General features: G+C 39.6%; 1 protein-coding gene across 10 annotated transcripts in view; it reads right to left on the bottom strand.

Annotated features, from left to right (window-relative positions):
* Positions 1–25,748, bottom strand: part of MIA2 (MIA SH3 domain ER export factor 2) — a 49,119-nt gene that overhangs the window by 23,172 nt on the left and 199 nt on the right. For 4 of the 10 annotated variants that reach the window (XM_081908280.1, XM_081908282.1, XM_081908278.1 and 1 more), the window contains exons 2-13: positions 24,645–24,785; positions 22,711–22,844; positions 20,896–20,982; positions 19,064–20,291; positions 15,860–18,322; positions 14,469–14,696; positions 14,265–14,359; positions 4,726–4,857; positions 3,398–3,419; positions 3,213–3,301; positions 2,111–2,182; positions 880–990 (exon numbers count right to left, since the gene is read on the bottom strand). In XM_081908280.1, the coding sequence (XP_081764406.1) occupies positions 880–990; positions 2,111–2,182; positions 3,213–3,301; positions 3,398–3,419; positions 4,726–4,857; positions 14,265–14,359; positions 14,469–14,696; positions 15,860–18,322; positions 19,064–20,291; positions 20,896–20,982; positions 22,711–22,844; positions 24,645–24,759 (4,776 nt within the window). In that variant the 5' untranslated portion in view covers positions 24,760–24,785. Of the gene's footprint in view, positions 1–879; positions 991–2,110; positions 2,183–3,212; positions 3,302–3,397; positions 3,420–4,725; positions 4,858–5,354; positions 5,385–8,839; positions 9,131–12,429; positions 12,587–14,264; positions 14,360–14,468; positions 14,697–15,859; positions 18,323–19,051; positions 20,292–20,895; positions 20,983–22,710; positions 22,845–24,644; positions 25,148–25,748 lie in introns of those variants that run through there. The other 6 variants (XM_081908281.1, XM_081908285.1, XM_081908284.1 and 3 more) reach the window with 6 other exon arrangements.

Raw genomic sequence — 25,748 nt, forward strand, 5'->3', positions numbered from 1 at the left:
ATGTGGCCAGCATGACCAAGCTGCTTCTGGCGAACCAGAGCAGAGCACGGAAACGCCGTTTACCTTCCTGCCGGAGCGGTACCTATTTATCTACTTGCACTTTGACGTGCTTTCAAACTGCTAGGTTGGCAGGAGCAGGGATCAGCAACGGGAGCTGACCCCGTTGTAGGGATTCAAACCGCCGACCTTCTGATCAGCAAGTCCTAGGCTCTGTGGTTTAACCCACAGCGTCACCCGCATCCCTGTTCAGGAATTAGCTACAGTTAATTAAAATGGCAATAAATCATCCTTGGATGAGCAAAACACACACAGAGAGTAAGATGCAGACATAGAGTTAGCCGCACTTCAAGAACCAACATTGGGTTCAGGGGTTGCAAATATGGTGGTACACGTGCCCTCTACGGTCTTCCTTGGAACCCACAGGGCTCCCTGCTGCTGAAATTAGGCTTGAAAGAAGCATTCTATTGCAGCCAAAAGAATAGGCTGCAGTGTGCACTTGTTTGCAATGTGATGCCCACTGCAGTTTCTCTGGTTTACAAATGTGTCCTTGGAACCAAAAATGTTGGCAACCCTTGCTGTACATAATTAAATTCAAACAGTGCTGCCTCCAGGACACACTGAAAAAATGAGGATCAGTCTGATAAAGAAACAATACGTTTAACATATTTGGAATATGAAGTACAAAGTGTTTCTGATCAAAAGCCACAGGAGCAATTGACCTTCAATGACTTAATGTTATTCTAAAAAAAAAAAAAAGAAATAGAGAGGAGATGAGGACAGGATATTCTGATTTTAATGCAAATGAATTACACTATCTGATTTCTCTTTGAAGGCCAAACTTTCTGCCTGAGAAAGACTGCTTTGAAAAAAAAGACATACCAAGTCATCCTGCTCTGATCGTTTGGACTTCTCTTCTTTAAGTTCTTTTTCTAAACATTCTATGTCACTCTTGAGTGCAGAGTTCGAGCTGCTCAGTTCTTCATATGCTGCCTAAAATAATCAAGTTTTGAAAGATAACATGAAGACATTTGTAGTAAGATTAATCGAGAATTAAGTAGTAGCTACTGAGCATTTTTAACTTTAATTATGTATTGTAGAAACAATAAAGAGCAGCTCTACAGACCAGGCTACATTGGATGTATTCATTATACTTAAGTTTAATGCACTAAAAATTAAATGCCTAGGTCAAGGATGTACAAAATCAAATTATTCAACCTGCATAAATTATGCAAATTAAAGTTAGCACAATCTACTTCATTTTACATACTTGATTCTACTTCTGCCAGCCTTGCATGGATAAAAGAGCCTATGCAGAGTATGACATCCCACATTTTCTACATTTTGTTGAGCTTATCTGCACAGATAGGGTTAAAAGCCTTTAAAAATGAAATGTGAGATTACCAAAATTCCAGATTCCGCTCTTATACAGTAAAATCCTAACAAAAAAAAAATCCTTCCAGTAGCACCTTAAAGACCAACTAAGTTAGTTCTTGGTATGAGCTTTCGTGTGCATGCACACTTCTTCAGATACACTTCTTCAGATGCACACTTTTCGTGTGCGTGCACACGAAAGCTCATACCAAGAACTAACTTAGTTGGTCTTTAAGGTGCTACTGGAAGGAATTTTTTTGTTTTGACTATGGCAGACCAACACGGCTACCTATCTGTAACTAGTAAAATCCTAACTTAATGCCTTGTGACTGGACACAATAGCCAACAAAAAGCAGTGAGTTAGTCATAAATAACAACAAAAACCTACCTAGTGCTGCAGTTCAATGCTTACATATTTGAAAGTGAGCCCCACTTACTTACACAGTTGGAATTCTGAACAAACATGCACAGGATCAGGTGGTAAAGAATATTCTAGTTTATAAAATATATTTTACAGATGTTCATTCATTTATGTTCCTTAAAATGTGGAATTATGATGAAGATGATTAGAAGGATTAGAAACTGTATTATTTTTGAATGTGTAACCTTTATTCTTTTTCTTACATTGATTCCTTTTTGTCGTTGTTTTTAAGCCAACTAGAGGCTTATATGAAGATATGAAGTTGGTATATAAATAAAATGAATATTATATAAGTACTTTTCCCAGTTCAACTTTTACCTTCATGCTTGATGCACTGGCTGACCCTTGCAGAAGACTGGCATCTTTTAGGGAGTTTTCTAACTCTTCATACTAAAATGAAAATCCCATGTTAGAATTAAAATAAAGGAAATCAGACAACCTATGGCTGTGCTCCTCAAACTCCTCTGCTAGCAAACGCTCCACACATTTCAGCTTTATAATTATCAGACTTGTCAAGAACTAGGCTAAACAAGGTGTTCAAAATAGTAGTATGGGAGCCCAGAGAGGGACAATTCCTAGCAGAATTTTCAGGAAAACAAGGTTCTGTAAGCCAGGGGTTCCCAAACTGCAGGGCATGGACCATCAGTGGTCCATGAGCTTCATTCAGATGGTCTGTGACATGTCTATAAAAAATCAATTTAAAATCCTCCAGCACCTAGCACAGTGCACTACCATTGCTACCACAGGCAGAAAAATGATTAAGTAGCCTGCTAAGACCCTCTGCAATTTTTAAGTGGTCCACGGCGGGGGGGGGGGGGAGTTTGGGGAGCACTGCTCTATGACTTGGTACCAATGAAGTCTTTTCTCTTAGCATGGTTGTCACCCTTTCGCTGTGGGTGATCTAGGCATCTTTGCACATTATAGCATTTCTACTGCAGGCATATTGCATTGGTTAATGGTTTCAGAACAAGCCTGGATATTCAGTCAGTTTCCACTATGGCTCACTATCTTGGCTTGTTCCATAACCGTTAGCCATATTTTCCTGGTTCAGACTAAACAGGAAACTTGATTAAAAGAAAGCTTTCTGGTTGGTTGGTTTTCTCAGTCATACAAAGGAAGGAGCAAAGCAGGTGTATGTGTAGCCAAAATACTCGTCCATCATCTGAATGCAGCTCCTATGTAACGAGGTTGGGCAAGTGCATTGGAATAAGAAATAGCAATTGAAGGGAAATGAAGGAAAAAAACTTCCAGGTACACACACATTCATTAAGCCAAATCAATACTCTAAAATGAAATGAAATGATATGAAATAAAATAAAATAAAATAAAATATGGAAATCTATATTCTAGTATTTAAAAAATTTGGGCAGAAGCAATAACTCTAAGCATTTAAGCTTTGAAGGGAAACAGTAACCATTACCTCTTTTTTGCAGAGACTGAGTTTTTCCAGTACTTTACATTTGTCTTCAACTAGTTCAGCAACTTTACTGGCAAGCTGTTTCTCTCTTCCTAAAAAGAGGAAGAGCTATATGTGGTAACCTTAACGGAGAGAAAACGGTTTCAACTGCAGCTAAACTCAACTCACAGACAAAAATTTCAACTTACCTACATAAAGTCTACTTCTAATCTGCAAAAGAAGAGCAAATATTGCAGTTTGTTTACAGCATAGATGGGATTGAGGCTCAGTTTTCAATATTAAGGGAAATTTAGAGTAGCATAGTCAACAAAGTAGATTCCCAGTGCCAAAGCAAATGTAACATCAGGGCTTTCTTAAAATCAATTAAAAGATCAAAAATAGGCAAGCAACTTGCAGAATCACACACTTCCTCCCCAAACTTCCCCTTTAATCACAGTTAAATGATACATCACGATATTAACAACGGTTAAAGCTAACCTCATCTGCCACATAAACAGGATTCTCAGAATATGAAAAGAGCGGGTCAGGGAGCAGCGGAAAGGCGCAGCGGAGAGGCTGCTGCCATAGTCACTCGTCACTTCTCCAGCTGGGAGAGGGTCGCGGGGGGCTGCTTTAGCCCCGCGCGCGCTCTCCCGGCTGGAGAGGTGACGCGTGGCTATAGAGGCTCCAGCCATAGGACTTCGCTCCATAGGACGCACACACATTTCCCCTTCATTTTTGAAGGGGGAAAAGTGCGTCCTATAGAGCGAAAAATACGGTAAGTTTGTAACCCAAGGTACCACTGTACTGTGGTAATCTGTCACTGTCTGTGAAATAGTACAGGAAGACTATTGTCTTAGATCTAAAAGCTTTTTAAAAATCAATCTAGATTGAATGGATGTGGAACTTCAGAACACAATAATGTAGTCACAAAAGGTATTCCTAATTTAATAGATTCAAATGTTGTTTCATCATTTTGCTGATGAAAAATACACGCAAAATCTCATGCAAATTAAAGTTTCCATAGTTTCTTCAAGCTACAAGGAAACATCAGAGCAATATACTAACATCTTTAAAAAGATGTGGTGGGAGTCAGGGAGAGGCCGAGTGCACAAAAATAAAGAATACTAGTTCAAGGAGAAAATTAGATAGTTACATCATCAGGGACAGCAGTTTGCACTACTGAGTATAATTTAGTAATTCTTCAAAATTTATTCTGAAATTGTAACCTATATAGTCTTGAATATTTCAAAGAAAGCCAGTTTATTAAAACTGAAATAAATATAAACTGACTATTAAAATAAATGTAACTGAACATGGAGATGGATTTTTTTAAAATTTGCTTTTCCAACACCAAGTTGAAAAATGAAGTTGCCAAAATACAGACAAGTATTTAATTCTACAGCTAAAATCCAAAGCCACATCACAGGAGAAGTCTAGAAGAATGTTACATAGGATTCTCAAAATACAAATGAATATTTTAAAAGCAATCCAACAAGTTTGATAAAACTCTGTATAACTCATACTGAATACTTACTGACTGATAACTCCTACACATCAGAAGTAAGATAGTAAAAACGGCAACAACTGCACCACAAATCACCATTTCCCATGGAAAGCCATAAAGATCTGGACCAGGTTTCATATTTTCAGGCAATGCTGCAAGAACCTTAAAACAAGAACGAACAAAACAAGCTTTTCCCCCAACAATTAAGAGCAAGGTGTTAACATAAATTGTCTATATTTGATCAGGCTAATTCAGCATTATTTCAAAACACAATTGATAAAACATTTTTGCAAGACAGAAATCAATACAAGAGAAAAGTTGAAAGGGGGAAAGAGATGAATGTCTCATGATAAGCAAACTCTGCAGTTTAGTGATTCAGTCTTTTATGCTTACTTTTTTAGAACTGATATAGACACTTATCAGAAGCCCTGTATTTAATCTGGAGATTTCATTTATTTAACAGCATTGTTCAATAGAAAACAAGAGTTATGTTCTTGATAGTATTGTATGCACACTTCTAAATAAGACAGATAGTGTGCTATCCAATGTTTGCTTACATAGGGTTGCTTTTTTAGGAAACCCCAAAAGTTGATGCTCATAAAGGATGGGGAAATTATTAATAGAACTATGAACATTTGTTAGCAAGAGAACTAGCTTACAGTGCCTCTCTCCATATAGGACAAAACTGCTAAACAGCAAATGACAGAAAACAGACTTATAATATAAGGCAGTGTCAAAGATTTGGTTGCCTAGATGAAATCAATATATGAAACAAAGACCTTGCTTCCGCACACTGCTTCTTGGTTCCATCTCACTGTCCTTCTAGAATTGCCAAATCACAATGTTGCAGTGACAGCAGGAGCTACAACTTGCAGAGCTCCCTTTACATAAAATTCTTAAAAGGAATAACAGCCCTGTCGGGCTCTATAGACTAGGAATAGAGAACCTGTGGCCCTCCATTTTCATGGACTCCCAACTTTATCATCCTTGACTACTGACCATGCTAGCCTGATCAACATCTGGAGGGCCCCAGGTTCCTCATCCCTGATCTAAATTCTAAGGTATTTATATAGCCAGTGACTTTTTGGAACACAGTACCTATCCCTTCAAATCTCCATCATTTTTCTAATTCCTTACTATTTTTCATCCCATGTGAATTTTTCCTTGACTCCATTTCTTCATGTCTCCATAATCAGGTGTCATCAGATTCCTGCTTTTCAGGCTACTGCCTACAGTGTCACACTTTCCCTTCAGATACCCCACCTTTTGGCCAATCCTCTTAGTACTCAACTTACAGGCCATTCTGACATTATGCATTGCGATTTCTTCAGAGCCTCCTTCTGCTTTTTTGTTATTTACCTCACCCGCCACGTATACACTTTTTTCTTAGTCTATTAACTGCACTCTACCCTTAAATTTCCAGAAGGATTAGACTGTTATAGCAAAAACAACAAAGTATGGCATAAACTTTCACATCTCATGAAGTGCACTATGGCCCATGAAAGGTTATGCTCAGTAAAGGAAAATGGCAGAAGTGTCACAAGACTCTTTATCGTAACTCTATCACTCAGCCACCTTATTTCTGGGATCCTTGAATCTTAGCTTTACTATCGCCACATCTACAGCTGCCCTGCAAAACTGTGCACCTGCATTTTAAACCCAGCCAAACAGGCAATTTCCCCTACTCTCATTTTGATCCCTCAAACACTGGACTGTTCATTAACATTTTATGGCCTCACACCAGCTTGACTAATCTGTATCAGAAATTTCACCACCACATACATAATGCAGAGCAGATCTTTCCATGCTATTCTTCCAACTTCAACACAAGATGAGGGCTTCTAAACCAAACTGGGCTCTTGAGCAATCCTTGGTTCAGAATTGGCTGTTCTTGTATTGACATGGTAGCCTATTCATTTCTCCCACATGAGAAGCAATTTATCAGTTTCCCTTCTCAACTTTTTATTTCACAGCCTAAACCAATAAAAGCATAAGATGTTCAAAACTATGACTTGCCACATTAACACTCTGATAAAATGTAGTGATGATTTACACAATCATTTTTCATATGAATATATTCCTCCTTCTCCACCCTGCCCCATGATTTTGGTGTGCCATCCAGTCTTGTGAATGTTCCCTAAAGTTTCTTGAACTCATCATGCCCTGGAAAACTTTTGAAAAACAGACTGAGTTAAGACACAAGGAGTTTATTTATCTTCATCTGCCTTTCTTCCATCATGTAGCTCCCAGGCAGTCGTGCATCCAGTTGGCATCAAGGCTTTTGAAGAAACATGCACAAGACTGAACAACGCATCAAAATATAAAAAGAGAACATACATACAGAGAGAGAAAACAACTTGTGGTGAATTTATAAAGTGAAAAACCATGGTTGTCTGAATGATTGTTACATACACAACATACAAACCCAGTTTTACCAATATATCAAATCAGTTTGTTATTACTGCAAGTAATACTACAGCATTCTTTTGTGCGCAAGTGTGTTACAATCCTTATCTCATATATGGCAAAGATGTGGCCTTCCAGATGTTGCTGGACTGCAACTCGGGTAATTACTGAACACAACAGCTGGGCTGTTGATAGCTGGATTCCAACAGCATCTGGAGGGCCACAGTTTCCCCATCCCTGCCTCAATTATTTCATTCTGACAACAGACTTACTGTATGAGAAAGGTTAGTGCGCTGTCTAACATCACTCTGTTCTAGGGTCAAGTGGAACCCAGCTCTTGAACTTGGGCATCACCTTCTCAAATACAACACTATGAACTGATCCACACATGCAAGTCTCATCACACAATAGCTGGCATGAATTGCTTCTACCAAAAAACATAGTATTTGGGGCTGGTTTGATCCAAGGTACCTGATTTATCCGCTGCGGCGGGAAGGTAAACAGCATTTCCGTGCACTGCTCTGGTTTGTCAGAAGCAGCTTAGTCATGCTGGCCACATGACCCGGAAGCTGTACGCCGGCTCCCTTGGCCAATAAAGCAAAATGAGCGCCGCAACCCCAGAGTTGGCCACGACTGGACCTAATGGTCAGGGGTCCCTTTACCTTTACCTTACCTGATTATAATGGTTGCTAAGGTAAAGGTAAAGGGACCCCTGACCATTAGGTCCAGTCGTGGCAAACTCTGGGGTTGCAGCGCTCATCTCGTTTTGTTGGCCGAGGGAGCTGGCTTCCGGGTCATGTGGTCAGCATGACTAAGCCGCTTCTGGCGAACCATAGCAGTGCACGGAAACGCAGTTTACCTTCCCGCCAGAGTGGTACCTATTTATGTACCTGCACTTTGATGTGCTTTTGAACTGGTAGGTTGGCAGGAGCAGGGACCGAGCAACGGGAGCTCACCCCATTGCGGGGATTCGAACCGCTGACCTTCCGATCAGCAAGCCCTAGGCTCTGTGGTTTAACCCACAGCACCACCCGCGTCCCATCTAATGGTTGCTACACAGAGGCAAATCAAAGACTGACAAATATGCACACGTGAATTCAACCTATAGTATTCTTACAGAAGCAAATAGGATACAAGAGAGAGGAACAGACTACATTAGAGAGCCACTTTGAGTTTTACAGCAGACACCTCTTTCCTTCTTCCAGACAGAGACCTGCCTATCCCTTTAACAAACAGGTGACAGACGAAATACAGCTTTGGAACTAAACTGAAGCAATGAGAAAGCTCCACCTGAATGTCAGCCTCTCACAGCTCTTAACAGCGCAGGAACCCTATCAGAAAAAAGGTGGCAACCTACTTGGCTTAAGTCAATGAATGCATTTCTACCACCATCTACAAACGGGAGACAGCCACCTGTGAAACATTATGCCAGCCTGGAGGCATTTTGTCATTAAAGGGCATCATCTGAACCTGGACTTTGTCCTAGAAAGGGACGCTTGAAGCAACACGGCCGTGCCTCTGAGCATGTGCAGGGCGCAATCCCGCCGCCTCTTGAGTACCGCAGCCTTGACGGGCGTGCCAGTGAGACGGGCGCAACGTGTGTGGGGGGGGTAGGCTTTGGGCCCCTCTCTCGTCACAAGGCAAGCAAAGGCGTCATCCCAGCCGGGGGCAACGCAGAGCCCCGGCAAAGGCCGACGACTCCACGCCCCCCCGGCGCCCTGCCCTTCCCCGCACTCACGCTCTCCAAGGCCAGCCCGCAGTAGCGCCGAGCGCCGTCCCGCCAACCCAGCCCGAGGCCTCCGGCCACGGCCTCCACGGCGTCCTCCGGGCTGCCCCCCGCAACGGCGGCGTCGCTGGCAGCAGCCATCTTTGCTGCAGCAACTGCGGCTCGGCTCAGGGCGGCCCAGCGGCAACCCGCGGCGCCGCCCACACCGCCTCTTCCTGTCCTGGGCGCCCGCCCGGCCAACGGGACGCACCACCGGCAGCCTCGGAGGGGGGAGCCGGGAGAAACCATGGCCGGAGGGGAGGGAGACGGGCGCCGCGAAAGAAAGACACCGCCGTCGCGAAAGGGTTTTCTTTAAAAAGGAAAAAAAAAGAGGGGGGAAGGAGGAGAGACGGCAGCGCTGCCGGGGAAGGAGAGGCTGTTCCGGTGTTCGGGCAGGAGGCCGCATAGGCATTTCAGTCGCCCCCACTGCACGGCAGCAGGAAGCACCCACTCCCCTGTATTTTTCTGCATGTTCGCAAGGGGCAAAATAAATGATCCAGCCCCGAGGAGGCTACAAACCAACTCCAAGCAGCGACCTGAATGACACAGAGCAAGCAATCCCTACTTTGCCATCGTCTGTGTCTGCTCATGTTGCTCTAGGAAAGGGCGGTGGTGTAAGTTAGTTAATTTGGTGAGACAGAAAAATGCCAAAGAAGACATTTTCTCTCCGGCCAAAGTCAAATCAGTCATTTGGCTTTTAAACCGGTGCAAGTTATAGCAGAGTATACTGCACCATATGCAAAGAGCACTGCGATAGTTGAGGGGGTTAGGGCTTCCAACAGGATCCTTGGACGAGATGAGGCATGCTACAAGCATATCCCTATTTTAATCTGAAGGATTAGTATAAACTAATCTGGAGCCAGGCGTGCTCTGGCCCATGGGGTCACGAAGAGTCGGACACGACTAAACGACTAAAAAACAACAACAATCTGCAGCCCTAAACAGGTAAAGAGTAAGAACACAAGAAGAGCCAGCTGGATCAGATCATTGCCCACCTAGGTCCACCTTCCTGTTCTCACAATGGCCCGCTAAATGCCTGTGGGAAATCAGGAGCAGAACATAAGCACAAGAGCACTTTCCTCTCTGGTAAAGGTAAAGGGACCCCTGACCATTAGGTCCAGTCGTGGCCGACTCTGGGGTACTCACAAGCATTTCTGCCTCCATCTGCGAATGAAGAACATAGTCTTTGGCTAATTAAACAATCTATGGCCTTTTAAACTGAGGGGGGAGGTATTGTTTTTGTTAGTTATGGTGTTCTGTATGTTTATATTTTTATATTGTAAACAGCCCTGTGAAGGGTAGTATAGAATTTTAATAAAAGTAGCCATTGATAGCCCTCTCCTCCATGAATTTGCCTAATCCTCTTTTAAAGCCATCAAGTTGGTGGCCATCACTGCCTCCTTGGGGAGCAAGTTCCATAGTCTGACTAAGCATATACAGAATTGTGCTACATGTCTTAGGTCTCATGGGGTAAAAATCTTCACAAGCAGGGACCAAACATGTAGCTGCTCCCTATGGGATAAGATATGGGGTGGAATAATAAGCTCCCCAATAGAACATTCTGGCCCTGGAGTAAAGAACACTGATATTTTTAAGTAGAGTCATGTTGGGAACTAGTTTATGCTGAAACGTATCTTCTTTCAATAGTACACTTTTATTTTTACAAAGTCAATATAACTAGTTTGAGACTTGTATCTCTGCTTCTCAGAATACTGATAAATTATAAATCATTGCCTTATTTAAATGCAGATTGAGCAAGCATGAATTAGCAGCAGCCAAGCAGAACCACATTATGATACAGGTTTATGACAGTGCATGCAACCAGTGTAACAAGTCCCTGCTTTAAGTCTTGTGTCCCAGTAGGAAATTATATTTGAGATCTTTTTACTTCACCAACTGCTCCATTCTAAACACATTGAGGCCACAGTCCAACATCACACTGAATTCAGTGGTGTAATGACACATGTCTTGAGTAAATTGTTATACTGGGCAGTAAGAATTTGACACTATGCTCATGTGTTGAGCAGATGAAGTGCAAAGCATAGGATCCAGCATTGAGCAAGTTGACCCTTGTTCTTTTCCCCATTACTGAGGCAGCCTTCAGCTCTGCTGCTGTGTGGTGCTAAAGAAAAACTATTTGCTACACAGGAGTATTGTACAAAGAGGGTGTGCCCCACCCTGGAAAAGCTAAAAAGTGGGGGACAGCTGCTATCAGGCAAGCTCTTTCCTTTGTGGTTTCATGTTTCAAAAACACAGAGTTATATCAGCTGAGAGTGTGGCAAACAAACATATTCCCTTGTCCATTTAGCAATAATGGTATTGCCACTGTATTTGTATTGCACAAGCCTTTGCACCACAACAAAAATTTATTTTCACAAATGAAAATAAATTTTGGTTGACTACTACTTTTGAGATAAATATTTTCTTGTTTTCCTAATAAGATGATAGGGACTTATATTCAGAGGAGCTTCTAACACTGTAATGCAGAAGGAAAACAACGCCCAAGCAACTTGTGCTGCTTGTTCTCTGCATGCGTTTCTATGTGTCCATAGCCCAGTTTTCACATCTTCCCACTTTATGTGCAGTATCTAAAGAGGGAAGGGAACCTGCAGCCCTCCAGATGAGGCTGACTCTCATGTGCTTCAGGTAGCATGGCCAATGGTCAGGAAGTTATGGGAGCAACATCTGGAGAGCCACAGGTTCCTCAGCCTTGATCTTGAAGCCATTCTGAAAGTAGGTCACCCCACAAAGGCTGAAGCTACAGAACCTTAATACAGATTACCCTTTTTTGTAAACTTGAGGGGAAATTATATTTATGGGAACTTTAAACAGCATTAGCATAGATATGACAACTCCAATAACAATTATAGCATTGTGTTTCAATCTGGGAGCATTTTAAGTAACACTGTGTTCAAGCATGTGCTTTTTCTCTTCAAACAGATAAGAATGCACAGTTTGTTGTTAAGAATCCTAGAATACTTGGGATAATATTCCTTGTAGTACTTGCAGTTCTTAGTAGAAACACCGAAGCGGGAGAAAACTGCAAAGATTGCATGGGAAATAAATCAAGCTAATAGCCTGTGGGTGGGGGCCAAGGAAGAAAAGGAAAATCTCCTACTCTGGAAAATTATATTTATGTCTAGGAGTATGAAATAGGAGACATTTTGATTAACTCTAATAACAATTTCTTCTGTAGATTCTTATATTAAATTGGTATAGGCTATTTGCACCTCAGTGTATAAACAGCTGGTTCTTTACTTCAACATGAAAATTAGCTTGATACCTGAGTGTCATAACCTGGGACAACCGTGAATGTCATGACCTAGGAACTATTCCTAAAACATGAGGAATAAGTTCAGAAGCTCAGCTGCCAACTCTCACAAGTGATAGTATTCAAAATGTCAAAAGACAAAACTACAAAGCAAAAAAGAAATAAAAAGGCAGCAGTAAAGGATCTACTAGACTGGAGTGTCTATGTGGCACTAAAAAGTCTGGCACTCTAAAGATACAACATTCCCCACCTTTCACTATCGTTAAAAGTTTAACTACCTTTAAAAACTTACCTCTTCCTCTGCTCTTTCCATTTACGAACCAAGTATAGTAATCACATAAAAGTTACGTTTAAAAAATCTGTAAGAACAATTAAATTAGCTCTAGTTTCCTAGTTGTTTATCCAGATAACAAGAGTTCCCCCGTAGCTTATGTTTCCAAATGGGAAAGAGATCCTGCTTTGACATGTATGCGTTTAAGGAAGGGGTGCAAAAGGGAGGTTAATGACAAGCAACTTTCTTCCAGTATAGTATTACAGTAGTCAGGTCCTTGTGAAATATCAGATTAGTCGCAGCAAGTATTTAAAAGGTATTGCTAAACAGATGCTTAGGTAACACTTTTTCTTTTCTTTTTTTACAAGTATATGACTTAGCTGAAAATATTATCTTATCAGACTCACTAACAACAAGGCCTGAAAGCTGGACTTGAAAGGAAATATATATATGCTACCTGTATGGCAGCGCTGGTTTCTTATTAATTTCTGTTTTCTCATGTAATTGTCTTATACTTGTATTTAATACTAAGGCAACTTCACTTATCTAAATATGGATAGATTTACAAGATGCAGCATGCATAAGACACAAGTTGAATTGAACTTGGTGGGTCTTATGCTTACTTGGACATAAGTTTCAGTTCAGGCTGTCAAGTCATTCTTCAGAACATACACTTTTAATCTCTTAAGGTTAAATTTTAAGGAACCCCGGATAAGAGTTATTTATTCCATTAGGTAAAGGTAAAGGACCCCTGGACGGTTGAGTCCAGTCAAAGGCGACAATGGGGTTGCAGCGCTCATCTCGCCTTCAGGCTGAGGGAGCTGGCATTTGTCCACAGACAGTTTTCTGGGTCATGTGGCCAGCATGACTAAACCGATTCTGGTGCATGGAGGACAGTGATGAGTGCCAGAGCGCACATAAATGCTGTTTACCTTCCCGCCACAGTGGTACCTATTTATCTACTTGCACTGGTGTGCTTTTGAACTGCTAGGTTGGCAGGAACTGGGTCAGAGCACCCGTCGTAGGGATTCAAACCACTCCTACATATGTATGCAAAAATTAAATGCCTCCCTATGAGGCGCTGTGCACTCTTGTATGCATTGATATGAGAATTCAGGAGGCTCAATACAACACTATTGCTGACCTTAATAGCACATTTTCCACTCAAGGAATTATTTACAATTAGATCCTTATCCCTTTCACCCACTGCAGGCCAAATTTAACAGGGAGATAAGGAACGGTTCTTAGTGATATCACAGGAGTCAGTAGAGATGAAAGGACCTGTCCATTTCAGTCCTCTCAGCTTCTAATTTTTCCAGTATTAAATTTAGTTCTACACATTTCTGCAGTGATTTGCAATTCTTTAAAAACGAACCTCATAAAAACACTTCAGCATTTCAGTGCAAATCTCTCCTAATACACATATCATTGTATGTAGCTTTGACTAATAATATTCATTTCTGCAAGCATTTTCTCCTAATATAATGTATTTTGTTTATAATGCATTCAGTTTTAAGCACACTTTTACCCCAATATATGCATTTTTGCACACATTACTTGCCCAGACAACTGCATTGCAAAATCTAGATAAGTGTGAATTTGGAAGGATGGCTGCATTTCAGTTCTCACATTGTTTCACATAGTGTGAATGCTTGCAAACATTCATAACTTTTGTCCATTCCTACTTTAGATCAGGTTCAGTGCTATTTGAAAACCATAGGGAAGTGACAGGGGAGTGAACTAGCAAATGCAAACTTAGGAGGAATTTTGTGCTTAAACATCAAATAAAATGTTTTCAAAGCTGTAACTAGTGCATTTTTATGATTATTGTAGAAATCCAGAGTAAATAAACGTACCTTTTTACTGGTAGATGCCATCACTGAAAATACAGATGTTATAATGGCACAGAAGTCATTCAAATGCAGGATTATCTGAAATAGCCATTCTCTTTCTGTTTCATGAAAAAGTAGAGGAAGAGACAATGAGTATTACAATATATCTTCTTTACAGAATACTATAATATATGTAATTATAGTTTTTAGATTAATCATATTCCTTACCATTACTGATAGTATAGTTATGAGTCACTAGATTGTTCTCTGATAATTTTCTTTTTGAATTTGGCTGATGTTGACTATATTTGGCTGAAGGATGTATTTTCTTCTCTGTATTTATTGGAGGCACATTATTTGCTTCTGTATGTTGACCACTGTTAGGTTCTTTATCCAAATTCAAGTGATGTTTTTCTTTAGGATGATCGTCAGGTAATTTTCCACTATTGGTCATACCTACAAATAATTGTAAAGTGGTATCATGTTTATTTCCACCTGATTACTGTATCCATTTTTTTCCTGCATGTCAATTCCCAGGATCCAGTGGCGTAGCGTGGGTTGTCAGTACCCGGGGCAAGGCAAGTAATTTGCAACCCCTAACCCGTGGATTTGCGCCCCCTAACCCTAACCCCCAGAAGTTGCGCCCGGTGCGGCCAGCCCCCCCTGCACCCCCACACTACGCCACTGCCAGGATCCCTATTCATATCTCATTGTCAATTCAATCATTAAAGTTCTGCAGTACTACAGTATCCCAACTTATAATTAGCAATAATTTTTTTAACAAGGAGAGGCTAGGTGTTACTATTAAAATCAGGGAATATACCACCAAGGCAAAGCATGGCTAATGAAATGGGTCAAGGAAGCTCTTGGAGACTAGAAAGGTTCCTTCATAAACCTGAAGTATTGTCTGAATAAGGAGGGGGGAAGGAAACACAAATTTTGGCAAAAGAAATGCAAGCAGAAAATAAGGAAGAAAAAAAGCATTGGATCACATCCCTGAATTAAGACTGGCAATATAAAATTACTGCATTTAAATGTGTTAGAAGCAGGAAACTGGCTAGGGTGGAGATGCATACAAGCATGACTGATGGAATTTGAACCTGATCACTTCTGGAAGCCTTTTTATATCAATTTATTACTGTGGCACGGAATATGTTATATTTTCAATGCTTATACTGAAGATGAAAATTTATATATGTATTTTCCTTATAATATTTAGTAACTGCAATGGACTAAAATCCAGATATGTAAGCAACAACAAAAAAAGCCTTTTGTTACTAGCCCTACCAAACATGTATCTTCTGAGATACTATTGTTGTTGTGGGGCTGTTGCATCCTTCCAGCACCCAGCTATTTATTCTACTGATGGAAAATGAATGATTCCCCTTTTGTATTTTCGGTTCTATATTATATTTCCTGACAAAGCACAATGCAACTTGATATTATCCTGTTGTTGTGTAAGCTTATAATGGGCATCGGCTTCTATAGTTCATTTTATACTGGGGAAAAAAATCACACCATCCCATCGGTCAGACATTTTGCTTTTTTAAAATAAAAAAGCAAAGTGCGATATTGTTCTTGCTTTGTTAACTTTTATTATCAAAACAGTGGTCTGGTACCTGATTCTGCCTTTTGGATTCCACATTTGTTTCTGATGTCCAGCACAAGACTGTGCAGTTCTGGAAGTAAATTCACTTTATCCTTCAAACACTTTTCATGTCCACTGTTTAGTTTATTTTCATGTTCCACCAAAGTAGTCACTTCTTTCATTGCCCTTAGAATATCTTCACATGGAAAAGTGGTGATATCACGGCAAAGTTTTTCAAACTCTTGCTCTAGTAGCTGCAGTTCATGCCTTTCACACATATTTGCTTCAAGTATCCTTTTAGATTCCTCAACAAACTTGAAATAAAGTTCCTGTAATCCACTGAAGGAAGTGGCTTCATTCAGGTCCAACTCTGTATCAGGTGTTAATTGACCATTTTGAACTTTTGTCTCCTGATTTGCAGATCTGTCATACTTCTGGTTGTAATTTTTTGAGTCTGAAGCAACAGATTTTTCCTGGATGCTGCTGTCTCTTTCCCCTGGACCCTGAGCTCCCTCATCCTTAATTTTAAAATTATCTAAATACCTGATGGCTTTTGTGCTGTGAACCTCACCTTTGTCTTGTTCAAAGTCACTTCTCACTACATCAGCCTCCTGCCTCTTTGTCTTAATCTGTGTTCCAATAATATTTCTACTATCTTCAGTTTTTTTAGAGTCTTCATCGTTCTTATTTTTAAATGGCTCTCCAAGAAGCCGTGATATTTTACCAAAAATGTTACTCCCGGCACCTCCTTTCTCTGTCTTGTCACTTGTGCAATCTATATTCTTGCATCTTAGTTTTTTCTCACCATCTTTACCTGTTTTGCCTTTTTCTTGACTATCTCTTGCATGCCCAGAATAAGCTACTTTCTCTGCATGGTTTAGATTTTTAGGAAAAGGAGAAATTAAGTCATGTGCAAATGTTTCATCATGATGATCTTTAGCTAAATGCTGTGTGTCCATGCCATCTTTAGCATGTGGAGGGATAGGGTCCATATAATCATCCACAGGCTGAAGATGATGTGATAAATGTTTGCTAGGATTAATATTATTATCTAGATTAGATGTATCACGTCGCACTTCTAAGTGCTGGACTGGATTTTCACTGGCAGGACTTGTTCCAACTACAGTATATTGTTTCTGAGGTAAACTATTAAAGTCAGTTATCGCTAAACTGTCTTCAGGTTTTATGTCAGTTATCTCTGAAGTTGTGTATGCTATTTGTTTCTGATACTCAGGTTTAGTTTCTTCAGTATTTGGAATGCTATCTATTTTTTTCTGCTGAGCTGAGATTCTAAGCTTCTTCACTTCTAAACCCACAGTTAAATGTTGTTTTCTATCATGTCCCTTCTGACTTAGACACTTTTTGTCAGGTACTAAGTTCATAATATTGGTACTCTGACAGTCAAGGTAGGAAGATGATACTTGTTCACCTTTTAACTCTTCTTTATCCTCCTTCTGATGTGTCAAACTTGCACACATTTGAGGTGAGTGAATACTTTTCTTGGAAAAAGTGCCCAAGGAGCTAGGATAAGGAAATACACTTTGCTCTTGCTGATCTATTAATGAAGCATCACTAACCTGAGCACTATCAAAATGTTCCTCTATTGCTTTTGAGTTTTGTTCCTCTTCAACACCTTTTTCACCTATCTGCACTTGTGGGCCCTGAAAGCCTTTCTTCTGCACACCGTAGGCGATAGAATCATAATTCAGTATGCGGCTGCTGTCCCCGGAAATCTCCTTTTCACTTGGAAACACTTCCTCAGACAGTGGAGATGGTCCTTGAATACTTGATGTATTTTTCTCATTGTGTCCTTGTTTGCCTTCACTAAGTTCTGAGATATGCTGTGAAAAATGCATTTGTTCTTTTGCACTTTCTTGAGAAAACAAATTCTTGCCTACCTTAGTAACTACCCTTTGGTTCATCTCATCTTCAGCACTGGGGTTGATATGAAAATAATCTTGGATGGCATGAGAGGGGACACTTTCTATATTTTTAACAGCAGGAAGTTTCTTTTCATCATGAGAATCTATAACATTATCTGCCCTTATATTGTTGCTTATACATTTTTTTGAATGTAAATGTGGCACTGGATCTGGAACTTGTATTCCTTTCATAACATCTGTATAACCTATGACAGGAGTATGACTACTCCCATTCAAAACTTTTGAGACTAAACCATTATTTTTATTAACATTGTATTTGCTAGATTTGGAATCTTTCTTAATAGCCTTATACTGTTGTGATGGTCTTCTTACACTGTATGTTAATTCTGGTGCTTCATGTTGTTCTGTTAAAAATGGATTCTGATCTTTTGTATTAAATTCTCCGCTCCCTTGGATAACTGTCCTATCTTCATCAAGAGGTATCTTATCTTCACCTGGAATGGTCTTTGATTTGGAAAAACTATCTGAATGTTCATTCAGCTCCTCAGAAAATGGTGCTTGTTCAACATTATCTGGTCTGACTGCTTTCCCATCATGTGGCTCATCTTCTCCTAGGATAGATTTTTCATAGGAATATGTTTCACTAATATAATCCTTTCGCTCTGCCAAATCAGCTAGCTTTTGTAGCTCTAAAGAAGACTGTTGTTTGGCCTCTAAGTTATGAACATTGTTTTTATCTCCTATATTGGAATGGCCCTGTGTGTCCAAAGGTCTTCCATACAATTTTTTCCCTGTACATTGACCATAGGAAACCTGGTGTTCTAACTCTATAGATTTTACTGACAGAGGATGTGGTGTATTATCTTTCGCTAGTTGTTCACCCTGTCTTTTTCCTCTACTTTCTTCACTACATTTTACTGCTAAAGAAGACAGCAAAACATTTCCCTGCGTAGTATCAGCACCTCTGTTTTCTGGCACCTTTTCAGTAATATTCTGATTTTCTAGTAATTCTTCTTTGCCTATATGTAATACTTCCTCACTCTTTTTAAACTGGGTGCTTTCCTCACTAGACTTTAGATTATTGTGTGCATGCTGAGCATTATTGGTTCCTTCAGATATAAAACTCTGAAAATTCAGTACACTCGTAAAATAACTAACAGAAAATAAAGATTTCTGGTTTTTAGGACCCTCGTGATTTTCTTCCTTTGCAGTACCTTGACCTATACTATATGATAACTGATCTACAGCTGATTCCTGTGGATTCTCAACAGTTACATACTCATGCCCTGGTTGATTATCTGATGTAACCCTATTATAATCAATCAAACCGTTATACATACTTTCATACCAACCTGACTGGTCATTTGTTCTTTCTGACTCCTTCGTTACAGCTTTAATTTTATTGTTTTCCATAACTTGGTTGTCTGTTATTGAATCCTGTTCTGCATAGGGAGACTTAAGTCGTTTATCACCAAGCAAAGGCGATGGACTTGCTGCATCCTTTACATCTGCATGTTCATTTGCTAATTGCACATCAGAATCTGTTTTTCTAACATGTACGCTTGGGGCTTCTTGGTCATATTTTTCTTTCACTTGTTCTTCGTAAAGAGTTGGTCCAGCGGCTTGCTTTGGGGTTTCTTGAACAATTTCCCCTTTGTCTTGTTCTTCATAGGGCATCAGTCTGCCTGTTTGCTTTCTCAAGCCATCGTCCAGTAAGCTTGATTCTTCACTTGGACGCTGTTCTTCATCTTGATCTGCTTCTTCTCCACCTGCAAGCTTTTCTTTGTCTGCGTTTTCTTCAGCGTAACGAAAAGGCAAAATATCACTGAATTCCAGATCAAACCAGCTTGATTCAGATTGTTCGGAATTGCTATGTTCTTTTATTCCTTCTGATGCGGTAGAACTGCCATGGTGGCCGGCATTGCCAGCAATGGTGGAACTGTCGTGGATTTCTGGATCATTTTCTTTGTACAGCAGATCAAGTTCTGATTTGTCACTTCCAAGATGCATCAAATCTGCGAAAGTACTTTTAAACCAGCTGGAGCCTTGTGGTGCTGTTTCACCCTCTTCATTTAATTTTTTTAAGCCACTGTCATCAGTGATTGCTATTTTCCTGCGCCTGAATGTAACTTCTTCTGTTTTCTGTGATGTTCTTCTGACCGCCTCCTCATTTTCATTACTTCCCAAGCCAAGCCAGCCAACAAAACCAGACACAGTCCAGGCCGACTGAGTTGGGACAGCTTGCAGAGTCTGACTAATTTGGTCTTCTTCCGGAGTAGTCTCATCTTGTCTAGTCTCCCTGTCTCTGAGTTCTGTATCACCGTGGCTTGTAGTTTCCAGCATATGCAGGTCTTTGTATTTACTGTCAGATTCATGACTGTCAGGAAATTGTTCTTTATATTCATTTGGGTAAGAAATACCTCCAAGTTTCAAGACTTCGTCTTCAGGCATTTCAAATTTGGTGTCTTTTTCTTCTGAGTACGGAGGTATATATTCATTTTCTTTGTCATAATGATTAAGTATGCTGTCTTCATTTTCAAAAACGTATTCCCCTCCATCAATACAAAGGAAATCAGTTTCCTAAAAATAAGCAAGTGTCTGAAGTTAATACACTACTACCCATTTAATACAACTCTACTATTTCTTAACATTATATCATTATGGATATTTTTTAAAAGCATGGAAATGCCCCATCTGGCAAGTTATGAAATAATTAAGTTGCTAAATAATTGTGAAATGTACGTTCTCTTTAAAAATTAACACAAGGAATATTTAAAACAGCAACTTTATTAATCATTTTTATGAGACCAAGTTGAGTAGTTCATGCATTTGCAAGAGGTCTTTAGAACATGTTTTACACACATGCAAATGTATATTCTTGAGCATATTTGTTGGAAGGTGCAGTGATAGATACTTAAAAGACTCTGGGGCACAGGCCTTTGAGTAGAGATGGGCAAGTCTCTCAATTTTGGTTTCTCCCAAGTTTCTGTTCTTGGAGTTTTTAAAGCAGATATTAGATGGGCATTTGTCATGGATGCTTTAGTTGAGATGCATTGTAGGAAGTTGAACTAGATGACCCTCAGGGTCTCTTCCAACTCTAAGATTCTATAACAAGTTTAATACATACATTCATATATACATTTCCACAACCAAATATCTCCATTTTGATACTACTTTAATTTACCTTAGTTGGCAGTTCTACTTCTTTTGTAATAAAAGTTTCTTCAATCCGGACTGCATCCACTGGGAAATATCCAAATTCTGCACCTTTCTATAAAATTAAACATGTAGCTTTTTATTATAAAATAAATGGGGTTTTGTACTTAAAATTGATATAGAACAAATACAATTGTGAGAAGAATCTCTGCACTTATTTCAATTAAGTCTGGATAAAAAAAACAAACTCTTATTAACCCTCAGAAAATTTTCTCTCTCGCTTCATAAAAATACACAAAGTAATAGTACTTTTAATGTTATTATTTTGCACATTATTAAAAGTACTCTTGTACATTACAGTAACCAGCCATTAATTGCTGTTTGGGTCCTCCTGGGTACAATAATGGCCTTAATATTGTTCCACAATGTCTCTAGCAAATATTCCCAGTTAATTTATTTGGAAACAGGGATATGACCTAGTGGCTTGGCTAATAAAAAAGCACAAAAATGTTCTTGTTTACATAGACCGAAGTAATGTAATAGTGGGTGCCTACACTTAATGTGAAATTACATCTCTAGTAGGGAATGTTCAAAGAAACTATTATGGTTTATGCCAAGAGGATTTAAAAGGATGACACTGCATGCCACAATATTAACATCACTTTGAAATCTCACCTGGGGCACAATTTATTAACAGTAAGAAACAAATAAGTAACATATTGCCCCCCTGCCCCACCAAGGGAGTTATAAACCACACACGCAGTTATATATTGCATTACTGTATTATATTAATGCCAAAAGATTATGAATACCTGTAACATTTGTTAATGGCACTATGTGATGAACCACTCACTACAGTGGCAAAGTGGACCACAGACTTGAGCGATTTGTATTCCTCACATGCTGATCCTGCTAGTTCATGAGAACTACCACTGAATTGTAAAGACAACATGGCTGACCATAAATGGTGAGGTGTGCAAACACCCTAAAGTAGTCCTGGCACTCTTATCAGCATCACTTTGTTAGTATTAATTTTATAAAAAATATATACCATGAAATTAGCAGGCGATGCTGTATGGCATATTCCACCTACAGTGGTACCTCGGGTTAAGTACTTAATTCGTTCCGGATGTCCTTTCATAACCTGAAACTCTTCTTAATCTGAAGCGCCACTTTAGCTAATGGGGCCTCCTGCTGCTGCCACACCGCCGGAGCCCGATTTCTGTTCTTAACCTGAAGCAAAGTTCTTAACCTGAAGCACTATTTCTGGGTTAGCGGAGTGTGTAACCTGAAGCGTATGTAACCTGAAGCGTATGTAACCCGAGGTACCACTGTACAGTTTTTATTCACGGAAACAAATATTTTGTCTAAATTCTAGGAACCTTCCTTACTCAGAAACTTCCTTTGCTGCAAAAGGGGGGTAGGGCTTATGGCTCGCATAGATATTGATAAGTTTCCTCTCAGGGTTACAGCAGCCAAATCTACAGAGCAATATTTTTCATGCACTGCAGGGCAGCGGGGGGTGTCCCCTTTGGATCGACACCATTTCAGAATAAAATTATTGAAGAAAAGTATAATTTTCCCTGCAGCTAAATGCATGCTTATTTTGCTACCTGTGAAAGTGGTATCATAACTTACTTCTGAAACATGGTGCCGGTATTCACCATGAAGTTGTTACAGTGAGTGCCACACTTTTAACCAGTGCTTTTCTTCTGGACAAAAAGGTGCTGTTGTTGTGTACTCTTGAGTACCCCCAGAAAAAAACACTGTGAATAACCAATCTGTTGATAGAATTGAATTCTGATTGCTCATAAGAGAAATAGTTGCCTTTTTAAATACTTACACTTCCTGCCCACAAGTCCTCCCTTTTCCTGGAGAGTTTGGAGTATACGATTATCTCTTCCCCAGTTTTGAAGTTCAAATAGCGGCAGTCAGGTCCTATGTAGTCTTTAATTGCTAGCACTCTGCTCATGAAAGCTGCATGTATGTAAAAAAAAGAGGAAACTTAAGCAAAGTTAATCAAATGTAGTCTGGATTTGTGGCTTCAGACAGTCATAGAATCACAGAATTGTAGAGTTGGGACCACTTGGTTTACAACCATAATCTGTTCCAGAGGTCCGGTTGTAAACCAAAACAGGTTGTAACCCAAGGTGCGCTTTCGCCAATGGGGCCTCCCCCCCCCCAAAAGGTTGTAATCCAAAAAAAAAAGGGGGGGTTGTAATCCAAAAAAAGGGACACACACTTCAGGGTTTGACGTGGTTGCAATCCAAAATGGTTGCAAACCAGGTTCCACTGTAGTTCAATCCCCTGCAATGCAGGAATCTTTCACCCAAAGTGGGCTTTGAACACATGACCTTGGAATTAAGAGCCTCATGATCTACCGACTGACCTATCCCAGCTGTCCTAAAGTTTAAAATCTACGCTCCTCCCGAATAATATGTTGCCACATACAAAAATCACAGTACATGTCCGAGACACACTGGCATTGTGTTTACATAATTTGTGTACATGAGCTATCCTCTTGTCCTAGAAGATGGGGGGAATTTCACCTCACTTTAAATGGAATGTTTTACCACTTACTACAGAAACAACAAAATCCTGGACACATTTTTTCAGAAGTGGTTAGTCTCACTATGCAATCCTTAAAATAAATGAACAAACTTAAATTAATTGTTTGCGCTGAGTAGCGTTTGGTTAGAATTTCATCTAATGGTATCCTAAATAAGTTTAATGTTTGTATATGAATATACATTCTTGTATTTTTTTCTACTACACATGCATATCAGCATGCAGTTTTAGTTTTCCATTTCCACAAAAACGCACCTAGAGCACACACTATGAATTCTGCAAGCTGCATTTTTTCTTCATTTTACGATGAAGTGAGAAACACATTTTGGCGTAATTAGAAATACATTCCAAAATAGATTTTAACAAGACTGCTAAACTAAATTTGGGGGCGCTGGGCAGATTTTTGCAACCCGACGGAGCATATGCTGAAGACAGTGCCCAGGAACACCGTAATAGACAAGTCCTACATATCTGCACAAACACTCCACCCCACAGCCCTACTGATGAGCATTTCACTAGTATTAACAGGCAGCACAGTCCTATGCATGTTCTCTCAGAAACAAGGCCATTGTATTCAATGAGTCTTGCTTCTTGTATATACAACTGCAGCCTTAGCTGCAATCCTAAGCATTCTTAACTTGGGTTGGGAGTAAGACTCACTGAACTCACCCAGCAGTGGCACTTCCTTCTGAGGAAACATACAGGAGATAGTGCTACAAACAGTGCAGTTTTAAGGCAAGGTACAAAAGCAATAAGATTTCACAAGGTGCTAAGAAAAACAGAAAGACAACCGAATCGACCTAAATAATATGGTATAGATTTGGTAGACAAAACACTAGTAATTTGTATACATAACTAAACTAGAAATACTGTAAATATTAATCAGGCCCTTTTGGAAAGTAAGAGATTTTGAATAAGCACAGGGACAATTCTGACGAAAACTAGGCCCCTGGTTTGATAACAAGCTTTTCTACTGAACTTTGCCCTTTTACATATGCTACAACACCGTTCCACCAAATGGCTTCCCAGAAAGCATTTGTCTATTGTTGAAAATATACAGGTTAATCATGTATAAAGCTAATATTTTGCAAACATTTCTTGAAGTATATATTGCATTTTCAAAACTTGCTTTGTTTTCTTTTACAGATTTTGACGGCACTTAAATTAGTTTCAAAGAAGCTTACTTAAAGCAAAAGCCTTTATACTTACTTTCGCATTCTGGATCGCCACACTTTTTGTGTCCTGACAACAACTTTGTGCTCTTGGTGATGGTTAGCAATGAAAAGATCAAAAACAAAATTCTGATTTCCCAAATCGGCAGCATCCTAAATGGTTAAAAAAAGCTGATCCCTGACAGAATAAAAACGAAAAAACGGATTGTGTCTTGGCAATAGAAGTCTGAAACATCATTCACCCCCCTCCATTTAGTTAATATACATATATTTTAAATCTTTTTTGTTCCATTTTCCTTCTACCTCCAAAGTCCACTTGCGTCAACAAGCTGCTCAGTGAACTGTCCTGATTAAGTGGCTTAATGATTAACTGTGTGTGACAATATGGACTTGGAATTTGAAATGAAAAAGGCGCTTTCAGTCAAACTACAGGCTATAGATGTACCAATAGCCTCATTTGCACCAGCAAGTTATTGGAGCGCTTTGTGGAACTTGAGATGCGATGTAGAGAAAGATGTAACATGGATTAACAGGAAATACTACAGAATATTCCAAAACCCTGATGTACTGTTACTGTTGCTTTAAATTTTGCTCAGAGTGTGTTTTTTAGTGATTTTAATAACACAATTTTGTGTTTTTATTATTAATGCTGATTGTAATTTATATGTGGCTACAGCATTTGGTATTGTACATTACCCTGGGATCACTTTGATGAAGATCAGCCAATAAATTTAACAAACAAATAAACAATTGCAGGTCTACATTTTATTTCACCTTATGAATCAGAGACGGAGCACCTATGGCCCTCTCTACCTCCCATAATCGCTGGTCATTGGCAGCTTGGCCTATAAACATCCGAAGGGCCACAGGTTCCTTATACTAATACATTATCTGTTCTACAAGGGTTGCAGCAGGCTTGTGGGATACTGGACATGGAAAAGTGCTTTATATGATTCTTCCATTTGTATCACACTTTTGTTTCAATGAGCTCATGATGGTGTACAGTTATCTAATTTTATCATCACCATAATCCAGTGAGGTTAATTAGGTAACTTGGCTATAGTTACCCAGTGAGCTCAACAACTGAATAGTGATTTGAAACCAAATATCCTTGACCCAGGTCCATCAGCCTATCCAACTG

Source organism: Podarcis melisellensis (genome assembly GCF_964234715.1).
Source record: "Podarcis melisellensis genome assembly, chromosome: 1".
Lineage (NCBI taxonomy): Eukaryota > Metazoa > Chordata > Lepidosauria > Squamata > Lacertidae > Podarcis > Podarcis melisellensis.